At 40.4% G+C, this 18,358-nt stretch overlaps 1 protein-coding gene across 1 annotated transcript in view; it reads right to left on the bottom strand.

Annotated features, from left to right (window-relative positions):
- The window catches only part of PCSK1 (proprotein convertase subtilisin/kexin type 1), a 47,712-nt gene that overhangs the window by 26,418 nt on the left and 2,936 nt on the right, over positions 1–18,358 (bottom strand). The window contains exons 2-7 of the mRNA XM_003799705.1: positions 17,454–17,558; positions 13,587–13,697; positions 11,537–11,683; positions 10,136–10,212; positions 4,590–4,678; positions 429–601 (exon numbers count right to left, since the gene is read on the bottom strand). Of these exons, the coding sequence (XP_003799753.1) occupies positions 429–601; positions 4,590–4,678; positions 10,136–10,212; positions 11,537–11,683; positions 13,587–13,697; positions 17,454–17,558 (702 nt within the window). The remainder of the gene's footprint in view (positions 1–428; positions 602–4,589; positions 4,679–10,135; positions 10,213–11,536; positions 11,684–13,586; positions 13,698–17,453; positions 17,559–18,358) is intronic.

The following is an 18,358-nucleotide window of genomic DNA, read 5'->3' as shown; positions in this document are numbered from 1 at the left end:
AGTGCATTTAAAATTATAAAGGTCTTGGCTCGGCGCCTATAGCTCAACCGGCTAAGGCGCCAGCCACGTACACCTAAGGTGGCGGGTTCAAATCCCCAGCCCGGACCCGCCAAACAACAATGACGGCTGCAACCAAAAAAAAATAGCCGGGCGTTGTGGTGGGCGCCTGTGGTCCCAGCTACTTGGGAGGCGGAGGCAGGAGACTCGCTTGAGCCCAGGAGTTGGAGGATGCTGTGAGCTGTAATGCCACGGCACTCTACCCAAGGGGACAGCTTGAGGCTCTGTCTCAAAAAAAAAAAAAAAATTATAAAGGTCTTTTAAAAGACATTCACAGCCATTCCTTTCCACATAACCTAAGTGTTCTTTCTCTCTCCTCCTATCCAAAGGGTCAGGTTGCCCCTCATGTGGCTCTGTGTTGCATATCTCACCTGCTTGACACCATACTCAAAAGCCTTCTGGGCCAGCCTGCCAGGCCCTTCCACAGTCTTCCCATCATCATTAGGGCCCCAGCTGGCACTGTAAATATCCACATGCCCAGGATTGAATCCAATCGAACTGGCCTCAATGGCATCTGTCACAATGCCATCCAGCATTCTTATGCCTGAACAACAAAACAAAAGTTGACGTCAGTAGGTACATGGCAGAAAAAGCACAATGTTGTTAATGTTTATTTTTTGTATTAAATCATAAACACATAGATCATGTAGAGTATAAATGTCTTAACACAATCATTAAGTAAATGAGGTAAGGGATGTATTAACTAGTGCGATGTAAGCTTTCCAAATTGAATATTTATATTTTTAAAGGACTCTTGAAAGAGTTAAAACCAAGGCCACCACTGGATGTCCCCAATGCCTGTGACCCAGCTGCTAACAGCACAGAAGGGTAGTATAAATCACTGCCTCCATAACTGTTCTTGTCTCTTTAGGGCTTATACTATGCAGTGAGCAAGCAAACAGCTATTTTTTTTTTTTTTTGGTCCCACTTCTGCTCTCAGTAATACCTTTGGGAATGAGGTCGCAGAGGGGCAGTATCCTTAGAACACAGGAGTGATCATGGTTGCACCCCTCCTCCACCACTATGCCAACAAAATGGCAGAACAGCTTTCAGAAAGACCCACCAAACAGCCCTGGTTTGATGCACCTGCTAATGACTGTGCTAGAAATGGCCACAGCCCCTTCTGTGCCATCAAAGGGTCCTGGACAGGAAACTGTGCAGCTTGAAAAGATTGAGCCACAATAGGAAATGAGCAAATAGGGAAAGGACTCTTGTTTCTAAGCACTGATTAAAAATAACCCAGAGGCCATTCATTCATGTGTTTGCTAAGAACCATTTTCAAGACACACGCTTCCTTTTCTCCTAATAATCTCAAGGGTGAAATCATTGCCATGGGCTTCCACTCTCGAGGGGGAGTGACTCTTCATCAGGAGAAGGTAGATGCGGTAGCTGTTGGGCTTTCCAAAAGGCTGTCACCCATCATCACCCTCATGAATTTAAGTGCCAGGGAGGCAGGAACAATTTGGACAGATACAGGCAGCTACCTGGTTATTTCTGGCTGCAGGCTCTCAGTGCAGTGCAGCACAGTCTGACATCCTCACACTGTTACTTACTATGCAGTAGAGTAAGCAGACATGTAACTGACATGATCAGTGACAGTTCTATCTGTTACAAAAAATTACTTTAAAATAAACTTGGAAGATAAAACATTCCCAGCTCTGCTACTTACTAGCTATGTAATATTGAGCAAGCCATTAACCTCATCTCAATTTCTTCAACTGTAAAATAGAGATGATGATAACAGTTCACGTGCATTGAAGATATTCTACGTACAGCCCCCACTCTGCAGGGCTTACATGTATGAACTCATCTAGCCTTATGACAACCATTTTGAGTGGGTGCTGTCTTTCTCTCCATTTTATAGGTGGAGAGATTGAAAACAGAGAGGGACAAGGGCTTGCCCACAGACACACAGCTTGAAAACAGGGAGCTGAGATTTGAACCTGACAGATTTAAAATCTGGCTCCTAAATCCATCCCTGTGAACCACCTGGATACACTGCCTATAATGTGTTGTAGGGTAAATGATTAATATACAGTAGCTAACTAATAAATGAAAAGAACTATTAACAAATGTATATGGAGTTAGATCACTAAAAGCTAGAATTGCAGGAGGGGTGGGAACCTGCAGCCTCAAGGTCACATGTGGCCCCCCAGGTCCCCAAGTACAGCCCCTCAATCAAATCCATACATCACAGAACAAATCCTTTCATTAAAAGAATTTGTTCTATAAAATTTGGGCTCAGTGAAAGGCTGCATTCAAGGATTCAGAAGGCCACACATGGCCCCAAGGCCACAGGTTCCCCACTCCTTAGATGACTCTCTCACAAGCTAAGGCTGTTTAGTTCATCATGACTTAACATGTGAATTATTTTTCTAGTTGATTACATAATTTTCAATTCTGCCTTCATTTTCTTTAAATTAACAGAGTGCTTTGAATAAATTAGTACCAAAAGAATAAAGAATAACACTTAAAATCTTAGAGTAACCTATATTAATGAGAGAGGCATTATAAATGCCAGGGTGTGTATTTATGTGATTTCTTAAAAAGAATACATAACCAAATTCAAGTTTATTCAGGCAGAGTTCAATGGGATTTTATTGTAATTGACATGTTCCAAAATTGTCGGGGGTTTTTGTGGTATAGTTTTGGAAAGCAAAACTAAACACTAAGTTAAGAGATGCAAGCATGATGCAATGGTACATTTCAAAACTATTAAGAAAAGAGTATAACTGTGATGGATGTGTTACTTAGTTCAATGTAAACATTTCACATTGTATATTGAAGCAGTACCCTGAACCCCATAAATGCATCAATGTACAAAGTTATCATTTAATAAAAAATAATTTTTTAAAAAAGAGCATAATGTGAAAGCCCGAAGCAGGGAGAGCATCCAAAGGAGAGATAGGTACCCCTGCAGCCCACCTTCCAGGCTGTATCATGCCGTCACACTGGGTTTAGGAGGCTGTCCCAGTGAAGACACCAGCAGGTAGGTGGAGGATGAGATGAGAGGGATAGCTAGTTCTCTGGTTCCTCCCACCTAAAAGAACTCTGCTATTGTAGTCAAGGCCCATCCAGCCACATGTGACCTTGAGGCTATAGGTTCCCACCCCTCCTACAATTCTAGGCTCTCCCTCATGACCACTCCTCCACTTCCTATGAGGTTGCCTTCCCTATGCTCCTTCAGGCCTAAAGATGGCAACATCTCCCTACCTTTGCTAGTCCCTCATTGGTTTCCTCTAACTTTTATAAATAGTTTCTTTATGTATGGAGAATCCTCAAGGAACTGAAATAGACCTTCCATTTGATCCCACAATCCTATTACTAGGTATCTACCCAGAAGCAAAAAAAATCATTTTATCATAAGGAAATTTGCCCTAGATGCCCTAGATTATTACAGCTCAGTTTACAATCACAAGATGTAAAAACAACCTAAACACCCATCAACCCAGGAATGAATTAACAAACTATAGTATATGTGTACCATGGAATACTATTCAGCCATGAAAAAGATGGAGACTTTATATCTTTTGTATTAACCTGGATGGAGACAAAACACACTCTTCCTAGTAAAGTAACACAAGAATGGAAAAGCAGGTATCCAGTGTACTCAGTACTAATATGAAGCCAGCAGATGAACTAATACATGTCCCCACAAGAGAAAAACTCAATTCAATTCAAGTTGGTGGAGGGAGAAGGGAGGAGAGAGAAGGATTGTTGTGTTCCCAACTAATGGGCACAATGTAAGGGTGTATGGCACACCTCCTAGGTGTGGGGCACAACTACAACAGGTACTTTACCTAACAAATGCAAACATTGTAACCTAATTGTTTATATCCTCACAGTAATCTGAAATTTTAAAAAAAGTCTTCAGTTGCCCTAATGGGTAATTTACCATGTGGTTCCTCATAAAGATACTAAAATAATTAGATATTCTACATCTTTGCTATCAAAGATAACTTTTGCTTTCTCGATATAATGGCTAAATTCTAAGCAGTGTTTTGCTGGTAGCTCACACCAGTAATCCCAGCATTTTGAGAGACCAAGATGGGAGGATTACTTGAGGCTACAAGTTCAAGACCAGGCTGGGCAACATAGCAAGACTCTGTCTCCAAATAAATAAATAAATAAATTTCTGAAGCCATTATTTGCTATGGAAGTAAGAACTTCTGCAGATTTGAGAGATAGGGGAAGTCTTTGCCTAAATTTACCTCCTCCTTCTTCTTTAGCAAGCACTTAATAACAGCCCCTTTTAAATTTGAACATAGAAAAACTTAGATTTGGTTCAAAAGATATCCAACATTCCAATGTTTATTTCCCGCAAAGGTCTATAGGCTATATTCAGCTATCTGTTTTCCTGGAATCTATATCCACTGATTTGTTTGCAAAGCATGCTCAGGTCCCTCAACAAATTTTGCTTGGAGCTCATTTCTCCCTCTTTTTTCTTGGAAACAAAAGCCTTCCCCCATTTATAACAAGTGGTGAAAGCCTCATACTAAAGCACCAAACTACAGGAACAGCCTCCATCTTACCTCCAACTTTGGAATTGTATGCAACTCCAACCCCACATTTGCGATTATTTGCTTGCATAGCAATTTCTCCTGCACATCTGGTCCCATGTCTAAGGATTGAAAAAATAATAATCACAAAACAAAATAAGAACAAAATATTTGTCCTGCATATGAATGAACCCATGGCACATAGATATATTAGCTTTTTGTTAGCCCTGTTGCTGGTTTTCCTCCCATTAGCACTAGAGGAAATTTATTTTCAGATGAAGGGCACAGGTACTATGGGGGCCCAAGTATGTGAGTTTGAATTCTGGCTTTTGTTGTTAACTAGTGGAGTGACCTTGGGTAAGTTACTTATCCTCAAAGGGCTGCTATGAAGATCACATGAGCTCATGTGTGTGGCACACTGGGAACAGTAGCTGCAGGGAGTGAGAATCCAGCGAGTGCCAGCTGTTGGTGTTAGTATAGGAACTCTGACACTCAGAAACATTTGAAAGAAATGGCTTGTGCTGCACACGGTATAACACCAAAGTGGCCCCTCACCTTCCTCCCTAGTGACTGCCATGGAGTCGGTTGTCCTGGCCCAGCCTCTGGAGGATATATATGACAGCACCAAGGCCCCTTTAAGCCTCCTCCTTGCTTTCTGACCACATGCCACACTAACATGTCTGAGGACTGTTTGGTACCAACAGGAGTTTGAGACCTTCACGAGACACTGCAGACTAGCTGAAAACCAGGATGTTCTTGTACCTCTGACTGCGGCTAGAAGCCTCAACAAGATGGGTTTTGCCATCAGGCAAAGAGGATAATTTATAATTCCAGAGGACTTGGAAGGGGAAAAACCATCTCTATCACACCAAATTCCACCACTAACACGTCATTTCCAAAATTCTGGGGATGTTAATTGTCTTTCCCACCACTGGCCACTCAGGCAGATCAGCAGGCCAGGAGCACTTTAATGTGAATTCATTTATTTTAGAGCTTTCTTCCATTGCAGAGTCATCTGAAGCAGTGTGAAGACTGCAGCCTGGAAGAGCCATTGACCAGATATGCTCACTTAGAGGAAAGAGAACCTCATTAGCTCTCAGCAGCAATGTTGGCTGGACATCTTTTAGTTCGGCCTAGCATGGAATAAAAATTCCTAAATTGATTCAGCCATCCAAAAGAATTCTGTTTAACTTCTTTTTCCTGAAGTACCAAAGAGGATTTTCTGATCTCTTCTCACTACACAACATTCCTGCCCCTTCGTGTTAACACTGGTGGGAATTGTAAATCAGGACAATATAATTCCCTTTAATTCTTGGTCTTTCCAGATGCAGCCAACATCTACTGCTGCTTTTTCTGCTAGTATTTCCCTTTGGGGGAAGTGACCCTCCGAGATTTCTCATGGTTCTTTCAATCTTGGGCCTCTTCTCTCAGATAGCTGTCAAGGATGGATGCAGATTCTGGAGAGGAGGACCCTGCTCTTCCTGGGCATCTCACATGTGATGTCTCAGGCAAGCCATTTGGCTCTGGCTCGGCCAGGCAGGGTTCTGTTGTCAACAAAGCTATGTGGAGGGGGGCAGCATTGGGGTGGAGGCAGAGCACAGGCGACCTGAGGACATATTTATTTGGCTTCTGGATCTTACCATTTCTGAAGTTAGAATATCCCTTGAGTGATTTGTTGTTTTGGGTTTTTTTTTAATCCCCACATAATTTTTGAGTTAGAATTCTTTCATGGACAACTGAGGTTGTCCTGACCAACCCAGGCATTCCCTGAGCAGCGTGTGCCCATGGGGTCACATGGAAGGCACACTCTGTGCTCCTGCTCTGTGTGTGTGTGTGTGTGTGGGGGGGGGTCAGCCTTCTGTGCTCTGTAGAAGACTCAGTTGTCATCCTCTGAGAAACATGTTTCCAGAATCACCACTGTCTATATCTCCATTTATACAGAATGGGAGATAGGGCCCAGTATAGCAAAAACGTCCAGGGCAAATGTCCAGCCTAAGCCAATAGATTCATCCTATTCACAAACATCCCCAGAATTATATCTCTATCCTAAAAAGCCATGTGATGTGGGAAAAAAAAAAAAAGATGTAATGTGAAACCTCCTACAATTTATCTCTCCTTCTATACTTAAGAACTGACTGTCTTCTAGTGCAAATTGCAGTACAGTCATGGTACAAAGACGGTTGATGTGTTTTCCTCCTCTGATCCTCCTTCGCCACTCCACAAAGTAAGAAGAAGGGAAGACTTTGTCAAAGTGTGCCTGTCCCATTCTCACAGACCTGCTGCTCTTTTTCTTTCCTAAATGGTGCCAAGGTAAAAGAACCCTCTATTACCTCAGAACAATGGCTGTAACTGGCATTTCAACAAATTGATTTAAAAAAAATTCCACAAGATAGTTTTAAAACTGCTATTATTATGGTTAAAATACCCTTGTCATACATGTTATTTTACTAGAAAAATAATCTGCAATTGGTGTTGAAATACTAAATACAGATTCATGCCAGCTTAATGGTAAGACTTACTTGCCCTTTTAAGATTTTATTATTTAGTGATTCCTCCTTTGACTTGCAAAGAAGCATTTACCTGTGGCTTTATTCATCTCATTTACATAGTAATAAAGAGCAGCAGCAATACAGATAGTTTGGAGAGATAACAATGCCCTTGGAATTGGGAGATAATAGGTCTCAAATTGCTATAAAGGCCAAGACAAATGGAGCCATTCATTTTCCAAACCTACGGGATTTATGTCTGACAACATGCTAGAAGGGTAACTCTGTCTTTTATTATTTATACCTTCTGATACATGTCAAGAGGGCCTTGGGAGATAGCTCACTTGAGTCACATTTAAATAGCAGTTTCGGAAACAGCTCAGAAAATTGACTTGTGTCTGCACTGCTTATACCAAATAATATGACTCTTGTCATATTGATTTCTCACTGAAAGACGGTCTATCCCCGTTGGCAAATGAGAAGCCTGATCATCCTCATCATCACTGTCATTGTCACTATCATCACAGTCATCTCAGCAAACACTTATCAACTTCTTTTCACACTAGACACCTGACAGTGTCTAACCCTTATATATTAACACATATGAACTCATTTAATCCCTATAACTTAATGAAGTAGGTGCCCCTTTTCAAAAGATGATAAAACCTAAGCATAAAGAAGTTACAGAATTTGCTCATGATCACTCCGCTATGGGTATTAAGTGGCAGACGTAAGATTAGACCTAAATCTGCCTCCAAGGTCTGTGCTCATGCTACTAGCACGCTACCTCCGCTGTGCAGGAGGCTGGAGCAGGGTGGCTGCAGGCCACGCTCTGGAAGCTCAGAGCTTTCAGGCGCAAAACAATTATTATATGGGCTGCTTCCTTGCAGCCGCTAGAGCTCCCTGAGTTGGGGAATTATATGTATACATATATGCTATTATAAACGCTGTGCTGTGAGAGTAACCCTTTTGGGGACAGGAAAGAGTAAAGTCTGAGTCTTCCCTCCCATGAGCGGAGAAACTCAACAGAACATCATTTAGTCAGGCGTTCACCTACTGCTCAGCCACCACGCAAGTCATGCGCACTGGAGCCCAGGGTCAGACCCAGGACCCGCCCAGGGAGGGGCTGACGCCTCCAGCTGCGTGTCCACAGCTGCACCCACACAGCTGGGCGCAGACTTCCCTCTCAGTCTTAATCAAGGGGAGGGATGAATGTTGTTACTTTGACTGCATTCTGGAAGGGTGCCTACTTCTTCCAAATACTTATCGCACATTTCTTTAGGAAGTTCCTTTCAGAAACACAGGGAGAAGATGCCTTGTCAACATTGGGGGCGGGAGGAAGGTAGAGGCTCACTATAAGAGAGTTCTCGTTCTGTAAGACTAAGGGGTTTCCCCGAGGTCACCCACTACACTGGTAACTGGCAAAGCCATGACTGTACCCCAGGCTAACATGGAGAAGCTGTGCTCCAAAAAGAGCAGAAGTTCCCACTGGTCCTGCACTATCCTTACTCAGAAATAGGGCAAAAGTCTGGGGGCCCTGTTATAAATTCCTGAGACATGCCCCCTTACCTCTGCGGATGGGTCCTATTATGTTGTTACTAGAATGTTTTAACCTCTAAGGCAGTGATTTTCAACCGTGTGCCATGAGAGGAATTTAGGTGTGCCAGAAAAATTTTTAAAGGTCATTAATTAAATTATTTGTGAAAAAAGTTCAAAGCACAGTAAACAAATTCTTCTTTTTACTTTTTTGTTTGCTCAACATAATTCAAGGTGTGGCACAGAAGTTTAACTGTAGATTCCAGTGTGCATGAGATAAAAAAGGTTGAAAAACACTGCTCTAAGGTGTATTTATGGCTAACTCCTTTACTCAAATCTTCAAAGAAATAAATGGTACTGAAAGAAGGGCCTTCTTTGAACCTCCTATAAGCCTTTCCTTCTCCCCAAGGAAGAAATATACACCCAGAAAGGAGGTCCTGGCGCCCTTTCCTGGGGTCTGTTGGACTTCTGCTAGTGGGGACCACCCAGAGAAAGAAATAGCTGTAGGTCAGTAAGATTGCACCAGCCATGTGGGAGTTCCAGGCAGGAGGGCGACAGATAAGAAGCCTGATTAGCTTAACAGTCCAGAAGACAGCACCACCCAGAGAGGACAGTGAGGACTGAAGTGACCTCCACTGAGAGCCTTTACTTGCTTGCCCTTTCTACTCCCACTTGTAGCAGCAAGCCCTGGTTCTGACCTTGGCTTTGATCTATTTTGGTGAAAGTCCTTTCTGGGTAGAAAAAACGAAGAGGAAACTTTAAATGTCTCCTTGAAGTCTGTGAGAAATACCAGCATGAACAAAGCTGAGTTCTCCCGTGGACCTGAACACCTTGAAGGTGCACATGCCCCAAGGGGGATGTTTCTTTGAGGCTAGGGCCTCTTGCTGTGGAAGGTCTGACTCTTGGCTGCCTTTATCACCCTGTGGCTGCAATGGAGAGACAGTTAATCTGGGATTCAGATGCTGTCTCCTTTCTCTTCCTTTTGACTTTACATCAGTAGGAACTGTGGAGCAGGATACTAGCTGAGACACTGTGCTGGATTCACAGGCCTCGGGTATCTCTCTCGTCTGGAGTCCATGTATTCCTGCTTTCCTGGGGGAAGTGGTAACAGTGCTTGTAGCCACCACAGGAAATTATGGGCGCTGTGCATGTGAATTTGTGTGTGTATGTCGTTTTATGGGTAACATCAAGCATGTTTATAAATATAAAAGATTCATAGACTAATTGAGGAGGAGTAGACTTAAAGTCTGTATTCTTTGTGGCCCAAACATTCTTTCTAAAGCTACAATTATTCAGTAACACTAGAGGGTAGAATTTCATAAGATAAGAAGGAGAATTTTATAATAAATTTAATGAAAATAGAATTCTAGAAACCAAAAGGAATATAAAGATGGAAGCTTTGGTTTCAGTTTTAAAAGCAAAAGAATATATTATGGTATGGATGGTGCACATTACCATTTTCCTGGAGCTGAAATGTGGATCAAACTTATAATTTTCTCAAATGAGATAGAAGCATGTTAAAGCATTTTACTTCCCCCAAAATAAACATTTACTCACTTGTTCTCATTTGTGGGATCATATCGGGGAAATGGATCATGGTCATTGTCATTAAAATCATAGCTAGCCTCTGGATCCTAAAGAAACAACAAAAATAACACTGTAGTGTCATTAAAAAAGAAAAAAAAAGCAGCACTTCCCAGCCCTCCACCCCTTCCTTTCCATCCTGGCTGAAAGCTCAAAAGCCTGCATTTCAGGGCATCTGGCCTAGTCACTGAATATTTATTATTCAGTGGGCAGAGCTGATGAACACAGCGAAGTGAGCCAGGATGTAGTTTCAGTGAAGGTCACAAAAACTATGGTTCATAGATGCTTATAGGATGTTGGAGATGGAGTGAATCACTTTACTTATTTCAATCATCTCATTTTTCAGATGATAAAATTGAGGGCCAGAGAAGTTAAATAACTTAACTAAGGCCATAAAGCTACTTAGTATGTTTTGACACTTATCTGTGTTATGAATATAGGTGCAGAGAGATAGCTGTGGGGTGAGACCCAGGTCTATGGTGATCTCTTTCAGCCTCCCCAGGTACAGTAAATAAATGTGTCATTTAAATGAAGAGAATGTGCTTGAAATTCAGGACAAGCTTCTAGGTCCCAGTCCCTTTTCCAACCAGATTGCTACACATAGAAATTCTATCATCATTATTGCTACTTCTCAGTGTTGTCTATATCTTTCAATAATTCTTACTTTCTACTCTGTACTAATGTTTTTCATCTTTTCTTTTTCTTCCCCTTTCTTTTGCTCTTTTACTTTCAGCTATAGCTGGCAAATGCTGTGTGGGTGGGAAGCTCGAGGAAGACAGACAATCTTAACGATGAGGTGTCCATCTTCGGGACCTGAGGCCTGAGATACATTATGGAGTCCATCTTATATTATGAACTGCAGAAATAATGAAGCAAATGGTTTTCATTTAGTTATTTTCCCATTCCTGGTAAATTCTTCGCTTCTCAATGTGTCCTATTTGCACTGTGCAGTGTTCACCTTAAATGTGCGTGGGAATCACATTTACATAATTTACAAAGTCAGGGATATGGACCCATAAAAGATGTGGGAGGGAGATGTGAGAAATGACCTCAGCATCAGGCTTGATCTGATTATGGTAAGGCCCCAAACACCAAGTGTCTCAGAGTCTGAGTGGTGTTTAGTAACTTAATCGATGTAAGTACTGCCCTTCCTTCTCCCAATACATATGTTTTTATACTATTCTTTGACTCCACTGAATTCTTTCATGCACACTGGCACAAAATAAGTTCATATGGGCTGGTGAGAGTGTGACAAAAGGGGCAAAGCATTAGCCCATCATCGCAGCACTGACATCAGAGACAGCTGATGTCAGAGTCTCTGATGTCAGCTCTAAGAGCTCCCTAAGTCACAGACAGAGGAGAGCCCAGACTCACATAATTGTCATAGATGTCTGTGTGATTCCACTCCAAGCCATCATCCAGGACAGTGATGACAACTCCTTTGCCAGTGATGCCTTTTTGCCAAACAGGTATCACGTGAAGATCTAGCTTGGGCAGGGCTGCAGTCATCCTGGTGTCTTGCTGGTAGAAAAAAGCCAAGAAGCCTTGTTAAAATTCTCACTAGCTTGCTATACTGTGAGAACTTATGCTCCAACCTGGAGACCCATCTTTGTTTTTCCTTGGGTAATTCTAGACAGCCATTAGGTGAAATGAAAAATAAAGTTGAGCCAAATGAATTATCTCAATACTGCTTTCCCCCTAGTTGTTCTAGTGGAAAATCACTTCAAAAGATGAATCAACAGGACTCCATCTCTTTGAAATACATGGCTTCAAAGAAGTTTATCCTTAAGTTTCTCTCATTTATAATAAGTTACTCAAGCTTTTCATCTATCTGAAGCTTTATCTACTGGGAAATATTTCCATCTCTCCCAAATCCTGACTCTTTGTTGCCACACTGAGCTCACATTACATATTAATTATAATATATTGTCTGACACACAGTTATTGGGGAATGAGTTATAATTTTCTTCCAAAAGAAAAAGTAGAACCTGGAATACTCAGGAGACTATGATCTTATCAGAAATTGCTTAAGGAGTAATTATCTGTGACAGGAGATTTGGGGTTTTCCTTTACAAAGAATTTTTCTGATAGTTACAGTGTATGGTACTCTACAGGGGAAGAGTTGGGTGGCAAGGGTGGCAGACATAATCACATTTCCCAGTACATGAGAGAGATACAGTCAAAGGATGCTAGTGGAAGGGTCAGTAAGAAATGCGTAAGTATCAACAGTCAGAAGTGTCAGTGAGTGGGCCACCCCCTTACTGCTGCTCCTGAGTAAGAGGTATGTGTATGTGGGGTGTGGGGGTGGGGATGGGAATTTACCAGACCAGTATGAAGCTGAGTCACAAGAGGCTGGAACCATACACAGACTATTGGCCAAAGCCAGAGAAGGCCTCTGCATCAGTTGCAGGAACAATTATAAATTATTGTTGTTAAGGGTACAACCTCCAGAGCCATGCATCATAGTCCCACCACCAGTAACTGTGTTATTTTGGAAAATTGTTCTACCTGTCAATGTCTCTGTTTCTTTATCTGTTAAATGGGCATAATTACTGTACTGGGACAACTTAAGGTAATTGTGAGGACTCAATGAATTAATTCATGTCAAACACTTAGAATGGTGCCTGCATGCAGTAAATGTACAACAAATGTTAGCTGATAAGTTTCTTTTGTTGCAATGAGTAAGTACTTAGGTTGAGATTGTGGCAAGAGAAACTGATCCCATTTTCCACTCATTATACAACAAGCTAAGCCTTAGATAATGGTTGTCATGAAAAATTATCTTTTGTAATAGTCTCAGCATTAAACCCTTCTATTAACATGCACTACTACCAGAGAGGCTTAGCATTAAAACTGGAGAGAGGGCGCTGCAGACAGGCAGGAACATTTATGATTTCTCTGCCCAACACCTACACATCAGTAAAGAGTTGGTAATTGCATTAAAGGAGACTGGTTTTCAAGTGTAGACATTGGCATTAAGCTTCCTTGTGCTCCTTCCTTCAGCCTCTTTCAGAGATTCTCACCTCCATCATGAAACACTGTCATTCAGGGCTGTGTATACTGAGTCATACTCACTGTAAACTGTGAGTAATTTAAGGAGTTCTCAATATTAACATTAACCAAATGAAATTCTTGTCATGAGTTTTGTCTTTGGAACCCCTATCCGATGATACATGATTTTGCATTTACCCCAGATAAGGAGACAAACAAAGATACAAACCCTTCTATTGTAACAGCTAAAGTTCTCTGTTTCAGGCACCCTCACCCAACAAAACAAAGGTTCAGAGCAAGGTAGGTCCAATCAGCCTTAATCTTTAGACAACATGACCCTCTACTAAATTCTCCAGCATAAAAAAGGGTCCATTGTACAGATGTAACAGTATAAAGAACCCAGATCCCACATGGTCCTTCTGTAGGTACTTACCAAGTACCATTGCTGATTCCACATTGGATCGTTGAAGAGATTTCCTGCTGAGTCTCGTGGAGCTGAACGTTTACTTCTCTCTTTTTCATACTGCTGTTCAGCCCATACCACCTACAAGTATTTTTATAGTAACAAAATCAAAAGTCAAACAGCCACCTCTGTATATTCAACTTCCCTCCAACTATTTCCAGTACCCTGCCCATCACAGTTCAGGCAGCTCCACAATATTTGTGTTTTACTGCAGATCAAACTGGCAACTCTGTGAGAAGAAGGGGTTGACCACTGGGGAGATGAACGTTTCTTCTATTTCAGTAAAGTGCATCTGTGTGGGGAGGAGAAGCAGTCAGTGAGATGATCTTTCCCTCAAAGTATTTACAGTGTGCATAATTGCCAGGTCATGGAAGAAGCCCAAGTGCCCATAGATCCACAAATGGATCAACAAACTGTGGTATATGTACACCATGGAATACTATGCAGCCATAAAGAAAGATGGAGACTTTACGTCCTTCATGTTCACATGGATGGAGCTGGAAAATGTTCTTCGTAAAGTATCACAAGAATGGAAGAAAAAGTATCCAATGTACACACCCCTATTATGAAACTAATTTATACCTTTTATATGTAAGCTATAACCTAATAACAGCCTAAGAATACAAGGAGGGAGGAGGGAGAGGGGAGGACGGAATGGGTGGAGGGAAGGGATTGGAGGGATCACTTCTGAGGTTTATCTTACAAGGGTACAAGTGAATCTCTCTAAGAGTAGAATGTGAATGTTTTAGAACAATAACTAAGAAAATGACATGAAGGCTATGTTAACCAGTTTGATGGAAGTATTTTGGATTGTGTGTGACAACCCACACTGTACCCCAGAAGTGCATTAATGTACATAGTTACCATTCAATTTTTAAAAAAAGTATTTACAGTGTGATTAGAGTAGAAGCAAAAGTTCAACCTGCTTTCATCAGCAAATGGATCATAATGCCCATTTTTATATTGAGGTTCCAGGACTACATAGCTGAAAATTTGTCTGCTTTAATGGAAAGAGTGGACAAGTGGAAAAACTTCAAAGACTGCTGTTGTGTTACTTTTACAGATTAATTTCTTTTTCTTTGCATGGGAAAGATAGAAATTACAAATACATAGTATAACACAAGACAAGGATATTATTGTTTGTGTTTCATCCTCCTGTCTAAGACCATTTAACATTAGAAGCAGACCCAGGGTGATGAGTGAGCACTACTGACCATGCACACTTACCATTAACCCAGCCTCATGGATTATGCAGGGAGATCTGACAAGACAGAATCACCTGCCCACATCTGCAGTGTGATTCTATGATACGAGAGGCCCTGGGAGACTGGGGCACTGTCTTATAGCTATAGTGACTATGAGGTAGTGCTATACTTTTATTTTTCTGGACAATATAACTATTTCCTACAAAACAGATCTTTTCTGTTGTATACGTGATAATAGTCCAGGTTGTGGTGGGATATTGTTAATGTGAGGGTACTCATGAGCCAGATCCAAAAATAAAAACTGAAAGATAATTAACAACTAAAGGTTAAAACCACCCACTAAGACTACCCTGAATTTTCAATTACAAAACATACTGCCATCCTATTATAAACCTTGGGAGGGACATGAGTGCTGGAAATTAGTCACTATAATTTATTTTTAAAGTACTTGTATTTTCAAGATTAATTGTTTTGGCTTAAAATACCTCTATGCTTGGAATACTGCCCATCATCTGAGTTGGTCTTTGGAAGCTGGCTTCTAGGGAACAAGTACTAATCTTCAAGGTAGAGGGTCACTTATAGTTGGAGATTTAATTAACAGACTTGTAAAGATAGACTATCACTGCATTTTGCAGGGTTGATTTGAAAGAATATTATCCTCCATCAAAAAAGAACAATAAAATGAAAATCAAGAGCAATTTTTAGAAATGGAATGTAAAAAGAGGCACTCCACAATCTGATCAGATAAACATCCAATTGTAGGAAACAGTGTTATGATTAATGTCATTAACTCAGAATCACACATTAATCTCTAGAAGAGCAGGCCAAATGGAATAGATAAAAATTGATAGTGTCTTTCTATTATACATAATAGGTATCATATACTTCATTGTAAATCATACTTTGATCAGAAAGCGTGTTAAAGATCATCTACTCCAACCTTCTATTGCAAGATTCTATGATTCTGGGATTTTTCATAAAATAAAAGTATTACTGGGATCAGTTTTGATAGTATATAAATTCCTTTTTTATTCTTTGTTAGAGAATAAATTATTAGGTCTTTTCATTATATGTTGGAACTTCCTCCAAAACCGACTACCAAGGAATGAAGTCATTTTTATGAAATCCTGGGAGAATCAGTAACAGGTGGATGTGCTCCCCTCTGTCTGACCTTCTCTTGCAGGGATGAGAAGGAGCTCGGTTTGACTTCCATGGGCATTAATGAGCATTTAGGCAGAGAAGGAAATCTCTCTCCAAAACTAGCCAGGTGTTGGAAGTGGTCTTACTTTTCAGAGCCCACATACATGACTTGTCTTCCTTGGAGTGGGTAAGGGAAGGGGAAGACCTCACTGGATGAGAAATTTAAAGGAAAACTCCGGGACTCTTCCTGGGTCTTCCACATCTAGCAGTAGCTTGGCAGAAAGAGGCCCCCCCACCCCTCAAAGGTGTGCCTGAGCCCCATAGCTGCTGTCCAGGGTCCTGACACAGCTTCCTTTTCAGGCTGTGCTTAGTCGCTCACATTTGAACAATGGTGGCTCAGGCCAAATCATTCCCTATCATAATTTGCCACCTTCTTCTTCTCCTTAAAATTCTACCCATTGTAGAATGAATAAAACAGAAAATCATTTTACAGTCTTCATGAATTTCATGTACATTAACATTTTTATCGCCTTTCTGTCCCTTAATACTCCTTCCCACCCCTCCAGGAAGTGGAAAGAATATTTTTAATCCTCTCACCAAGAGGTTGTCTCACCGTAATTCTCCAGAGTGTCCTAGGCAGCAGAAATCATATACACAAATAGGCCAATAGCAGTAAATTTCCTTCAGTATGGCACATTCTTGAGAAAAGGCAACACTGTACATGTAATTCAGGTATATATAAACTGCAATATTCCCAAAACAGTCAACATTTTCTATTAATGTATTTTCCAACCTTGAAAACAGACTTTAAAGAAATAAATAGGTACACTATTATCCCTCCCTATTTACACACCTATTGATTCCAGACATTTTCTGCTATTGCCTAAATATTAGATCAGATAAATCAGGATGAAAAGAGACCAAATGGTTTGGATTAAACAATAAAATACTTCTGGAAACATTTGCCTCATGAAGACACAGACTTAGAGTTCTCTTCTAAAAACTAGCTACTTATTCAGCAAAACCAAATAGAAATGGCAGAATGTTTTTCAGTTACACAGAAATGTTATTGAAAGCAAGGTTCATATATTTCTCTGGCATCCCAACATTGGGATTAAAGTGCTTGGTACATAACAGGTACATAATAAGAGCTTGCTGATTGATTGTATTGTCAACATTTTCATTAGTGCTGCCTCCTGATTTTTAATATTCACTTTTATTGCTCTTAGACTGTATTTGCAAGTATACATATAAAATTAACTGTAAATAAATAATCACAACATATAATATATTTCAGCTCAATCAATCCAATCCAATCTTATTATGTGTAATTATAAGTTTATGGAAAGATACTAAAAGCATTGCAGTTAAACAAGTATGATCACAATAAAAAAAGCATTATCTATTTGAAAAATGCTTTTTTTCTAATTAGAAATCATAAATAAAACAGATAAGTCAGGTATTGATTTGAGGACAAATGCATAACACTCACACGATCATCGTCAGATAATCTCTTAGTGATATGAAGGGCACTCCTTCGAGACCTTCGGGGATGGGTTTTATGTTTGAATAGGTAGTGATTTTCAAGTGATCCAATCTATAAGAGAAAAAAATAAAATAAAAACCCAGTTTCTCAAACATGGCTATACAGGCCAGTTTGAAACCCACCTAACTTAGAGGCAGGCAACTTAACTTTCTTTTTTTTTCATAACCTCTTTTCTATGGGAAAGAATTATTTATTTATTTATTTATTTTATTTTTGAGGCAAAGTCTCACTCTGTTGCCACAGGCTAGAGTGCTATGGTGTCAACCTCAAACTCCTGGTTCAAGTAATCCTCCCATCATAGCCTTCCAAATAGCTGGGACTATAGGGGCCCACCATGACACCTGGCTAAGGCAACTTTTATTAAACCTATTCCTTTTACCTAAAGTTAACTTTTTTCTTGATGATGAAGACACTGATAAAGGTGTTGAGATGACCCTCAGGTTAGTTTTGCTTAGGCTTGCAGTGTACTTGGGGGCTAGTGATGCTTCCATTTCATTTGCTTTGTGTGTCAAAATTGTATGAATAGACATTTCTCCAAAAGGAAAAAAATACTCCTTTAATCAATTATTGATGGATAACAGGCAAATACTTGGAATGCTATCTATGGTCAGTGCCACATTTATCTAAAACAAGTCATTGTTGCTAAAAATAAAAATGTAGCCAATGACTCAATGATAGTTGTTATAACTACTATTAGTGACCATTTGATTTTCTACTAGTTTGAGGCTTTCAGAAAAGAGCATGCTACATTTAGGACAAGTCTTCTGTACTTCTCTGGATAGCTATCAACACCTTTGCTCCATTCAGAACTGTGTTCATTATTCTTTTAAACTAGTGACCCATTACTCAAA

The sequence above is a fragment of the Otolemur garnettii genome, unplaced genomic scaffold (genome assembly GCF_000181295.1).
Source record: "Otolemur garnettii isolate 467f Iridium unplaced genomic scaffold, OtoGar3 scaffold00154, whole genome shotgun sequence".
NCBI lineage: Eukaryota > Metazoa > Chordata > Mammalia > Primates > Galagidae > Otolemur > Otolemur garnettii.
Note: the sequence above shows the minus strand (reverse complement) of the source record. Positions and strands in the feature narration are given on the sequence as shown.